General features: G+C 34.6%; 1 protein-coding gene across 1 annotated transcript; it reads left to right on the top strand.

Moving 5' to 3' along the window:
- Positions 1–6717: 6717 nt before the first annotated feature.
- Positions 6718–9944, top strand: LOC311070456 (intestinal mucin-like protein). The gene is made up of 7 exons (XM_084094315.1): positions 6718–6807; positions 6913–7032; positions 7433–7531; positions 7639–7758; positions 8455–8494; positions 8674–8791; positions 9485–9944. Exons 1-7 carry the CDS (start codon positions 6760–6762, stop codon positions 9648–9650), a joined length of 711 nt encoding a protein of 236 aa, XP_083950441.1. The 5' UTR covers positions 6718–6759; the 3' UTR covers positions 9651–9944.
- Positions 9945–13100: the final 3156 nt, after the last annotated feature.

Raw genomic sequence — 13100 nt, 5'->3', positions numbered from 1 at the left:
GAGACTTTATGTTTTTTCTCTAATACACATTCCCCTGGTTTCACAGGAAAGGCTTAAGCTAGTCCCAGACTAAAATGCATAAAAGACAAAAAAATCATAAATATGTCAGTGCCATTGTATTGTCTCAAGATGCACACCAATAATGTTTTTTATTTCAAAGGCATGTTTATAATAATAATAAAAAAATAAAAAAACGGCTTCAATGTCCTAATTGAACTAAGGCCTAATCCTGGCTTAATCTAAACCCTGTCTGTGAAACCAGGCCATTGGCTACAATTAATGGCACAATTTTATTCAATACATTTTGCAACCTCCTTTTGTCAAGATAACAACTCTGAGTTATATCCTATAATGCCTGATAAGTTTGGAAAACATCTGTCAAGAGATCAGAGATCATTCCTCCATACTAAATCTCTCCAGATCCTCCAGTTTCCAAAATCCATGTGGATACACACTTCTTTTCAGTTGTCTATAGGGTTCAGATCAGGGTACTGGGATAGCCATGGCAGAACCTTAATTTTGTGCCCCATTTATTTATTTATTTTATTTTGATGTTCTGATGGAAGGCCCATTATACAATTTCTAGCAGAGGCATTCAGGTTTTTATTTTTTTTATTTTTTTTGGTTGGTATTTGATAGAATCCATGATGCCATGTATCTGAACAAGATGTCCAGGACCTCCAGCAGAAAAATAGGCCAGCATTATATTTAATTGATCACATAGGGTACTTTTTTTATCCCAGTGTGCACCAATTTCTTTAGTTTAATATGACCATTGAACCCAGTCCAATTTGAAGTACCGGTAGTGTCTGGCAACTGAATATGAATATGAAAACTGAATAGTTTGTTTTTGTATGAGAGCAGGGTTTTTTTAAACCCTCCTAAACAACTTGTGGTGATGTAGGAGCTGTTTTTTTTTTTTTTTTTTTTTTTTTTTTTAAAGGCTTTCTGTATATACTGTACATACGTCCTCTTCCTGGCAGATTCGTAACATCTTTAGTTGATTTGAACTTCTTAATTACTGCCCTGATAGTGGAAATGGGAATTTTCAATTCTTTAGCCATTTTCTTACTGCCACTTTATACTTCATGAGTTCACACATACATGAAATCAGATATAGTAATTTATGCGTATTTAGCGTGCAGAATTTGGCCCGAACTCAGAGAAGAATGTGGGTATGTCACATAACATCCATGTTAGCATCTCCCTTATTTGGAAAGCATTTTCTCTTTCCTTTTAAAAGGTGGTAAGATTACTCATTTTGCTTTCTTAATTATGCATAATATGGTTAGTTGCATTTTATTGTTATTTTCTTTTTAAGCAAATCATTTAGCATTGTTTTTCTCTGCTGTGCGAACCAGTGCTCTCATGTTGTTAATGGCAAATTGCAAAATAACAATATTCTAGAACATGATTTTCATCGTAACTCCAAAATGCCTTGTTTCCCACAGGTCTTTGTTAATGATACAGAGATGAAGCCAACAATCCAGCTGGGAGATATAATCATTACCACTACTGGCATTACAGTGCTTGTGAATGTATCTGATATTAAAGTTGAGATTTTAGTCAGTGATGTAGGTGTTATTGTCAAACTCCCATTCTCGTACTTCCATGGTAATACTGAGGGACAATGTGGTGAGTACAGATCTCAGATCCCTTGGTGTAAAATGACAATGATAAATAAATTTGATTTTATCTGTCCGCTACAAAGATCGGCATCTCAAGACTTTTCCTGAATGTTTATTTGTTCATTTAAATTATCTGGTGACTGTGGCTGCAATCTGATCTAGTATAATTCAAGTTTTCTATCTACCTAAATAGTGTGACTTGTTCAACAGCATGTCTAATGTGTCTGTATTTTTTTTTTTTTTTTTTTTTTACTTTATACTGTTAATATTATTAAGGGGTCTGTGACAATAACACTGCAAATGACTGCAGACTCCCTAACGGAACAATTGACAAATCTTGTGAGAGCATGGCACAGTTCTGGATGGTACCCCCAGGATGCAATCCTCCTAATGTAACTACACCAAATAAAACTTGTGCACCGGAAATGTACAACACCTGTGAACTCATCAAGAGCAAGTAAGACAAAGCTTTAATCTTTCAAAATGTAATCATAACTGCATAATTGCTCTGTTCCACAACTTAGCAAGCTGCCTACGCAGACATCATACGCATGCTTCTGACTCAAAAACTGTTCCAGATATAATAATAATAATAATAATAATAATAAACTTTATTTTCTATAGTGCCTTTAAAAGTAGCATTTCAAAGCGCTTCACAAAAATAAGATCAAATAAAACAATTTTACAAACAATGCATTAATGAAAGTGAAATACAAACAAAGATAAAATACTAAAAAAACACTATTAAAAGTTCAACAATTAAATAGAAAATATGACAATTACAAAAAACTACCCTAAAAAATAAGCTTTAAGGGAAGATTTAAAAACGCTAAGGGATTCTGCTACCCTAAATCTCAGCAGCCAGAGAATTCCAAAGTTCTGGAACGATTGAAGAAAAAGCCCTATCACCCATAGATTTTAAATGAAAAAATTATGTCTTGACAGTGTTCTGAACATGAGGAACAAATGTTAAATGAGCATCAAATATCACCCCCAATGTTTCTTTTTCTTTTGTTTGAAATTCCAGTGTAGAGCCATCTACACTTAAGCGCACATAAAAACCACAATTGTCAAAAATTGTCAAAGTGCGATTCATCTTGCTCTATTTGTTTACCACTAGCGCATGCTGATGACGTTTTATTCTTCTATACAAACTTGCGCCGTAGACTACGATTCAATAGGTGTCATCATCGTACAGTCTATGCATGTTGTACCCAAGGTTATTAGATTCATGTCGTACAGTGTGGTCTGTAATGATCTTAATTGCGAAATCGCACACTCTGTAGCAGGCATTGAACAAAGAACCACAACAAAGAAAGTCACATGGTGACTTTCCCTGAAGGACCTAGCCCTAATCAAATTTAGCTCTAGCCCTAATCAAACACACTTCAACAAGTTAATCAAGGTGATTTTGATCAAGGTTGGAGCTAAACTGCAGGAAAGTGGTCCATATTTTCATTTTTAGGTGAACTGTCCTAAAAGTATTTTATTTTGTATCTCTGATTTATTTATTTTTTTGCTGTATTGAAAGTCACAATTTTGCATGTTCTTTACAGATTATTTGAAAAATGCCATGGGGTTGTTCCATATCAAAGCTATTATGAAGCATGCAAATATGATGTGTGTGCCCTTAAAAATAAGTCTGTTGCATGTATCAGCCTGGAGACTTATGCACAGCAATGTGGCCAGCAGTCTGTTTGTGTGGACTGGAAAAACTCAGCTGACCTCAAAGGGCTATGCGGTAAAACAGCCAAATTAACCCACCATTGCAGTACTTTATAGCAGAGTATTTTTAAGGCATCTTTTAATTTTAATACTCCACTTTAATACTCCTCAACTGTGGAAATTCATTATGTTGATATAGTAAGCATACCTAACACATTTGCACTTATAAGAGGACTCTGAATTTATTAATTGTTGGTTTCCATAACAGAATACAAGTGCCCAAGTAACAAAGTCTACAAGGGATGTGGGCCTAAAATTGAAAAAACCTGCAGTACAAGGTAATGGTCTAATCTCTAGTCATGACATAACATCATCTTTGTGTAGAGTAAATGTAATACTAAATGCTCCAAATATTACAGTATGTAACAGTCTTCTATTGTATTTAAATACCAGATACAATGATTTGTTTGTGGAGAAAGATTGCCAAGGCAAAAATTGTCAAAATACATTCATGGAAGGTTGTTTCTGTCCTGACAACACATATCTTATTAGTTCAACGACAGATAAATGTACACCTAACTGCGGTAAGAAATGTTACTTCATTTACTCTCTGTGTTAATGGATGAATGCTCTTTATGCCATACTTTTGTTAATTTTGTATCAATCCCTCCTTGTAGATTGTATGGGCCCTGATGGATTACCTAGACTGGTATGTCTCTGTTGTGGGTTACATTTTCCTTCAAAAGCAACATTAAAAATACCATATAGGATTGTGTTTTTTGTAACTTATTTGTTCTAGGGTCCTACCTCAAGGTAGGATCGAAAATGCTTTTATGTTAAAAGCAGATGGTGTTAACTACATTGTCACAAGCTAACCATTAATCAATTTAGTCAGCCTATTAATAATCAAAACTAGCTAGCATTAACTAAGTGTCACTAATGATCATCTTCTTTTGTAGCCTGGGGATTCATGGATCTTTAACTGCACCACATACAACTGCTCCATTGACGGCTTTGGTGTTGTGAAAGAGCTTGTTAATTGTCCCACCATGAAACCCTGTGACAAAGAATACAAAACAACAATTGAAAACTGCTGTCCAACCTGTGGTTAGTCAAAATAAATGTTTTTAAGTCATTCTGAATATATAAAACATGTTAGCGAGTACTTTTGTGACAGTACATCATAATAATAAAGATTAAGAATTTGAACCAGACAAGCACTTACAAGGTATTCAGACAGTTTGACAACAAAAATGACTAATCTAGTTTGAGACCACCTTAAAATTTGTTCCACTTTTGAGCTAAAAAAATCGAACTAAAACAAACATCCATCAAAATGCATCCAAACATTCAAAAAATTTTTTAAATGACTCGCTGTTTCATCTCAAACCATTCAGTGTGTGATCTCGAGCTGTGTCTTCAGAAGAAATGTGATGTTGGATTTGAGTTGGCAGCAAATACGACTAATAATAGTTGCTGTCCAGCCTGTGGTAAGTCTCAGATTTTTAATTCATCTACATTTAAACCAGTAGTCTGAGTAATTGTTCATATATTATTGCTGTTATAGTATACATACTTTACAAGGAAATTCAATGGACATATTTTGTGTCATATATGTCAGGATTTACTGAACTGAATTAGTAAACAGTTTCTAATATTATTTATTTTTCTGACCAGTGCGCAAAGAAGTCTGTGTGTACAATAACACTGAATACAAGGTGAGGTGCTTCATTTGTTTACTCTAATTGCATACGATATATAGGAAAAGCCTGGAATTGTAAAATGACACAAAGGCAAACACCACTGTTAAATTGAACGCCATGTTCTACCAGCATTAAAGATACAGCAGAGTATTTCATTTTACACATGTTTACTTTTTTATCCCTGTGTGCACCAAACCCATCTTAAGTCATCTTAAGTTATCAAAAGGATTAAAAATACTGATTTATTTTTTACAGCCATATTTGATCATATTTACCAAGGGGGCAAACACTTTTTCACACCACTGTAATTTAATTATTACAAATACACAAAATATGAGGGGGTTTGGATGCGCATGATGCTTCAGTCCATAATTATTATTTTTTAACTGTAAAAAACAAATGTTGGGTTCACATTCCTTACTTTGCTCTTCTCTCTAGCCTGGAGTTAACATCCCTATGAAGCCTTGTGAGGAATGTTACTGTGAAATGGATAAAGACCCAAAGACTCAACTACACAATGTGACATGTTTTACTAAAGTCTGTGCACCTTGTGCTAAGGTAATAATTAAAATTTACACTACAATAAATGTACCATTATTTTTTTTCAATTAAAGTTTGGATGGTTACAGTATCAGTCGTGTGTACTACTACTATAAGAATGTGACCGATTTATACTGTAAACTCCCAGATAGAAAGTCACTGTACATTCTCTCACATTTGGCTATACTGTCTGCGCAGCGCAGCAAGGAGAGACCATTGGTCTTAACATCTAATTTAAAGTATGTCCTGTACCTCTCGACTGACCTTTTCCTCACTATTGTCTCTGCTCACCTTCACACACCATTGGTTTGCAATGGTTTTGGGTGTCTTCTTTATTTCACACACCCATTTCTTGGTCCTCTAGAACCCAGAATAGAAATCACTGGTTATCACCTCTTGCTCTTTCCTCAACCCTATACCCTATATGGTAGAGTATAGGGTAATACTATAGTAATCTGAGTTGTAAATGCAGAAAAGGTGATTATTAAAACGACAAACTTGTTTTTGCACCTCAAGGGCTCTGAATATGTGAAACAAAAAGGAGAGTGCTGTGGAACATGTGTACCAAAGAACTGTACTTACATGGACATGGCAGACAGTACTACATATACTCTCCAGGTACATCTGAAATTTTTGTGAACTTTTCTTTATTCTTTCAGTTCCCCAAACAAAGAATCTGCTCTGTTCTTCAATCCTCACGAAGTCTGTCTGTCTGTCTTTTGTTAGGTTGGACAAGTCCGCAGTTTCAAATGTGAAACTGTTACCTGTCGTGAAATTAATGGCTCGCTTGTGACTGAGAAGAGCATAAGAGAATGTCTTTACTTGAGTTCACAAGACTGTCTGCCTGTAAGTAGAAGCTCTAGCTTCAACTCCACTCATGGCACACTTGCTCTGGGTGTATTTTGCATGGCTGTCACTTTCTGAAGTAGCCTATCACCATGATTTTACAGGGGTGATATTGCCTTCTTGTTTACCAGCCAAACTTTTACATCCAACCAAATAATCCATAAGTAATCAGATTGATGTGCTTTCTTTAATAATATGTATTGTATGAAGCTAGTGTGGTAATGCTTAACATTTGTAACTACCCAATACATGCATTACACGTCTTAAAAACATTATTTTCAAGAATACAAAATATTCTTAACTAAAACATGTTTTTACACACAAAGGGGCAATCATATGTGAAAAAAGTTGGAGAGTGCTGTGGAGAATGTATACAAATGGAATGTATATATGACGCACCAGACAATACCAGACAGACTATCAAGGTACATTTGAAAACATACTCAAACTTTTCTTTATTCTTTCAGTTCCCCAAACAAAGAATCTGCTCTGTTCTTCAATCCTCACAAAGTCTGTCTGTCTTTTGTTAGGTTGGACAAGTCCACAGTTTCAAATGTGAAAATGTAACCTGTCGTGAAATGAATGGCTCGCTTGTGACTGAGAAGAGCATAAGAGAATGTCCTTACTTGAGTTCACAAGACTGTGGGCCTGTAAGTAGAAGCTCTAGCTTCAACTCCACTCATGGCACACTTGCTCTGGGTGTATTTTGCATGGCTGTCAATTTCTGAAGTAGCCTATCACCATGGTTTTACAGGGGTGAAATTGCCTTCTTGTTTACCAGCTAAACTTTTACATCCAACCAAATAATCCATAAGTAATCAGATTGATGTGCTTTCTTTAATAATATGTATTGTATGAAGCTAGTGTGGTAATGCTTAACATTTGTAACTACCCAATACATGCATTACACGTCTTAAAAACATTCTTTTCAAGAATACAAAATATTCTTAACTTAAAACGAATGTTTTGTGAATCCGACCTTGGTTCTTTTTAATGAGTCTTTGAAAAAGAGTGAAATATTCAAACTAAAACATGTTTTTACACACAAAGGGGGAGTTATATGAGAAAAACGTTGGAGAGTGCTGTGGAGAATGTATACAAAAGAAATGTATATATGATGCGCCAGACAATACCAGACATATTCTCAAGGTACATTCTCAAACATTCTCAAACTTTTCTTTATTCTTTCAGTTCACTAGACAAAACATCTGCTGTATTCTTCTATCCTAATATAGCCTATTTGTCTTTTTGTTTAGGTTCAAGAGGGGTACAAGTTCAAATGTACGACTGCTTCCTGCCGTGAAGTGAATGGCTCGTTAGTAATTATGGAGAGCATTAAAAAATGCCCAGACTTTAATCCAGGGTACTGTGTGCCAGTAAGTACAATCTCTATATTCAACTCCATACATGACACACTTGTTCAGTTTGTATTTTATATGCCAGTTGCTTTCTGCTAGTGCTTAAGTATGGACATATTACTTTTCCCCCACATTTCTCCAGACTAAGGTCAATGCTCAAAACAATTAACAGGGCCAAAGAAACACACTCATAATTTAGCAAAACAAAAGTTGCACTTGGGTTTTAGTATATCAAAGAGGGGAAAAATTCCTGTCATCATTTAATCAACATCATGTTATTCCAACCAATGAAAGAGGATAAGGGGCCATGGGTTGTCAGGTTCATAAAAACATTCAAAGTAGCCCATACAACTCTTACTCCAAGTCTTCTTTACAATATGTGAGGAACTGACCAAAGTTGTTGAACAGCCATGTCTGAAAAAGACCAGCTTGGAAATTCTGCGATAAATATCACCTTTTGTGTTTCATACAAGAAAGAAAGTAATAAAGGTTGAGTAACTAATGACAAAATGGTGTGAATTATTCCTTTAATACTCTAGATGGCAGTGTTAACTGTTCAGCCTGGGATTAGAAGCTTTTTGTAGTAAAATATGTACTTTTTAGTATGAACGTGCAATATGTTTTGGAAAATTGGATAAATGTTTTGAGAGATTTGACCATATTTTAAGAAATGTGTAAATAATGTACTCTTTTCTATTATTTGTGTCTTTACAGGGAACACGTAGACTTGACATAGATGAATGTTGCGAAATCTGTAAGATATTCTTTATACAAACCTTCCTGACACAGTATTTTGTCCACCCAATTGTGTTTCTGTAGCTCATTTATGTTAAGTAAATAAAAAATATATTATAATAGGCACTACTTAAAATGCAATGCATGTACTGTTGATGAGATTTAGTCTCAAGCTTACCTGCTTCCATTATCTTTCAGGTGAACCCAGCAACTGTGTTCTTGGGAAGAACCGCACCCATCTGCATGTCAATGGTTGCACTTCCATCGAGGAAGTAGAAGTCACTTCCTGCACTGGCCACTGTGACACAGAATCATTGTGAGAGCATTACAAACCTTTGATCACACAACATGGTCAATAAATTCTTAACTTTTAGGAAATGTGGATCGTCAACCATAATACAATGTGAAAGTTTTTATTTTATTTTATTTTATTGTATTATTATAAAAAAATGTCAGTTGTTACACATTCAGCTTGATTTTAGTTTTCACTCAGTAGGGACTAGTTAGTTATTGAAACTGCAGTTATTGATAGATAAACTTATATTTCCCATTAACTAAAGCTAAATAAAACCACCATTTTAAAGAGGGGATACAGACATTTGATGCATTTAACATGCTAGTTGTTAAGTTACTGTTATGTTAGATAACAGTTTATCTAAAATATCTAATAGTTCCCACAACAAAAAGAAGCAATGCTTTAAAAATAGTAATGGGACACCACATTGAACTATGCTTATGAGATGTGAGGGGAACTTACTTCATACATCCACTAAAAATTGCCTTGACACCAGCTGCTGAAATGTCTCCAAACAAAAAATGGCTCAGAAAAGAGAACTTAGCTCTGTGGAAATCTGTAAGCAGTAGCCATTTGGTTTGATATTTTGTCAGGTATCCAATGAAATTCATAAATGTTTTAGTGTGCCTTTGTGTGGATACTGTATAATAGGATAAACTCACATCCAGCTGTGCTACATTCATATGACTGGTGTTTTCTTGGAAACCTGCACAGGTATTCAATGGAAGAGAACATCATGAAGCACAGCTGTTCTTGCTGTCGAGAGGAGAAAACCAGCAGTCGAGAGGTGAAGCTGAAGTGTGCCGATAGCATTGTGATCCCTCATAACTACACATATGTTGAGAGCTGCACATGCACTCCTACCAAGTGTGTGGACTAGAAGAACTCTGGATAAAAGATCCTGCTTGACTTCTGCTGATTTAAAGATGACTCAATAATCTGTCACTAAAAAGCAACAATTTTAAAATATATAACTGAAAATGACAATAACAATGATTTTAGCTGATTGTTGAAGTGCATTAATGGCTAAAATTATTTTGGCAAATATTGCACCACTTATTTTTTCTTTGTGGTTTGATTTAGGGGTATTAGTTAACTATAAGAATAATCTATTAGTGGGTTCTTGAAGGGGGCATTATTCTTTAGACTTTCTGGTAATGCATGATATAATAATGTATTTTTCTTCCCAATGAAATGAATTCAAATCAAAATAAAGCATAATAAAGAGCATCAATTACAGTCTCCTGAATTTTTTTTCAGTAAAATGCCAGTCTGCATACATCGATTAAACAAAGCATTGAAGTAAAATCTGAAAGTAATCCTTCTGTTTTACTTGATGAAATGTATGAATTTTTTTTTCTTTTTACCAGTATCTTACTCTGAATTTATCATTTTAGGCCATTTAGTATAGTATTCTTAATCTACAGTATATGGGTTCATATTTACAATGAAAATGCTTAAATCCTAAAATTTCCTATAAGACCATCTTTAATTATAGATTTTGAATTCTTCTGTAGGCTAAGCATTCAGCACTCTTTTAATGTTGTATTCTGTTTACTCTCTTTCGGAAAACACAACCATTTTCTATCGCCTATTACTAAAAAAAATTTAAATAATCTAAAATATTTAGCCTCGCTTCTTTGATAATTCAAACATAGCGATCATCACTCGCGTGAACAAGCAAAGATTTGCCTCCAACTGACGATCTTTATTAACTGTTGAGCGGGAAATCAGTGCTAAAATCATGTAGTGTGTGGTTTGTAATTAAACAAATAAAATGTAGTGTGTAATAAGATGAGATAGAGATGGCCATTATCAAAATAAACCCCTTCAAACTGTACAGTATTCATTATTTCATTAAATATTCTATTCTTTTCAGGCCAAAGGTTATTAAAAGTAGCCTACACTTAATAACAACACTCTGATGTTTTGATCTGATATTCATTCCATAAAGACGTGTTTTCTTGACATGCCTGGAGAGTTGTGTAAATTTAACAAGGCTAAATCTCAGGCCAGAGATTTTCCTCACACAATATTTCTCAAGCTTGTAAGGAAAGAACAGTTTGAGAGCTGAATTCATACCATCTTGCAGGTCTCTTCTTGAAGAAGACTCATTTTGTCCCAGAGGTCATTACATCTTCAGGAGGTGAAGAGTTCGGAAATGGGGAATCGCAGTCGCAAAATGTGTGCATTTTCAATTTAATGCAATTTGCAAATACCTTCACGTAAAGTAGGCTACGTTTTTTTTAACAAAGTTGAGGTAATTTGCTTCTTGTATCGACTGCAGCCCTTTTAGTAGATCCTCGTCTGGGACATCATTACAGTCACCACCATTAATGCACTAGCGGTGTTTGAGAATAAACAGGATAAATAGAAACCTTATATTTACGCTGCTATCATCTCAAACAAGGGTGTGAGTTCTGAAGAAATGTGTGGAGAAAATACATAGTAGCCTACACGCACTACACCAGAATTTACTCTAAATGTGTACTTTGCTGGTATGAGTTTTGGGCTGGCAAGATCCGTAATTTTACCCAAACGTTGAAAATGAATTCATTAATTCACCCTCAAGTTGTTCCAAATCGGTTTGATTTATTTATTCTATGATAATGAATCGCGATTTTCTTGAATATGGTCCTTAAAATGGAATTTTGTTCTGTATCATAAGAATATAGTTCTCTTTCTACAAAATTTGGCTCTTAGTAATATGAGCAAATTAATTAAGTTCAAAACAAGTACATATTTATTCTCTGGGAGCCGGACTAAATGGTTAAACACTGCATTACATGGGTCAGACCCTCAGTCACCTCTTAGATAGCCTACCAAATACAGCCTGTAACATACAGTAAATACCAGAAGAGATACACTGGATTTAAAGGAGAACTCCGGTCAATTTTAACATTGAGCTCATTTTTTTTGTAAATTTGGAGTGCTGCCACCCTGTTGACTTCAATGGGGCAAGTTTTAAACCTGCTTTTAGCCTCTTAACATCCTTGATGTGTCATTACAAGTGCACAGCCAATGTGAGTGATTCCTTCAGAGTGAACATGGTGAATCTGACTGCAGTAGATGTGAAAGATATGAATCATTGATCATTGGTAACTAAACCTATGCGCGTGAACACGACAATCGATTACTATGGACTTCGACCGAAAACAGAATGTAAATACAGGTATGCGCTAGCTGAAATAACATCACTTTTATTCATATCTTTCACATCTACTGCAGTCAGATTCACCCGTGTTCACTCTGAAGGAATCACTCACATGACCTGTGCACTTGTAATGACACATCAAGGATGTTAAGAGGCTAAAAGCAGGTTTAAAACTTGCCCCATTGAAGTCAACAGGGTGCAAATTTTAAAAAGAGGATAACACGGTGTAGGCAACACCGATTTTTGTCGTTGTTCTCTGTACTGACAGCACTCCAAATTTACAAAAAATGAGCTCAATGTTAAAAATGACCGGAGTTCTCCTTTAAGAAAACTTCTGAGTATTTAAACATTTTCTTAATAACTAACTGAATTTCAATGACACATTATTTCAAAACAGATTTGCATTTCCTGAAAAAAGTACCTTAAGTACCTACCCACCAAAATGACTCATGTCATAATCATTTGTTAACAGACAAGTATTCATTATTTCAATGAGATCATTGTTTCTGCTTTAAAGTAGGCTATTACATTATTTAAATTAATACATTTTTAGCTAACTGTGATTTGTATATATTTCTGAAATACATAACCTTTGACAGCTACCTCTGATAACAGATTACTAATTGGACTCAATGTATTTTCTGTAAAGCGGCTTTGAAACAATGTGTATTGTGAAAAGCGCGATACAAATAAATGTGAAATTAAATTGAAAAAAGTGACATTTTAGAGAAAAAAATTGGAAAACCAATGGAAAACTGATGATGTACAAGTTAACTTTTAAAACATAAGGCAACCCAATAGCCAATCAGTTTAAGTGAACTCTAAAAACTGAAAACGTCTTTTTTTGAGTAAAAAGTTCCTGTAAAGGCAACTAAAGATTGTTCAGCATTTAACAATTCAAGTTTTGTTATTCAAAAATAACAAATATTCTTTCACATGATATACATATGATATGGGTATTATTTTCCTCTTGAGGCAAAAATATTAAATTCAACAGTTGCAATGAGGCAGACATAAGCCTCGAACACACAAATCTCAAACATGGTGATGATAAACAAAATGTTAATTCAGTAAAAATATAAACTCTTAACCATATGACAGCTAACTAACAGTGCCAAAAGCACCAGCGTAAATTAAGCCAGTAAAATGTGAATCAATGATTTTTTTCAAGCTGAA

This window comes from Abramis brama (genome assembly GCF_963993115.1).
Source record: "Abramis brama genome assembly, chromosome: 20".
NCBI classification, from domain to species: Eukaryota; Metazoa; Chordata; class Actinopteri; order Cypriniformes; family Leuciscidae; genus Abramis; species Abramis brama.
This window is presented reverse-complemented; position numbering and strand designations above follow the sequence as displayed.

Coding starts and splice junctions, on each gene's coding strand:
- LOC311070456 (XM_084094315.1), top strand. CDS start 6,760: ATGGAATGTATATATGACGCACCAGACAATACCAGACAGACTATCAAG. Junction 7,532..7,638: donor ATACCAGACATATTCTCAAG/GTACATTCTCAA, acceptor CTTTTTGTTTAG/GTTCAAGAGGGGTACAAGTT. Junction 8,792..9,484: donor CACTGTGACACAGAATCATT/GTGAGAGCATTA, acceptor AAACCTGCACAG/GTATTCAATGGAAGAGAACA.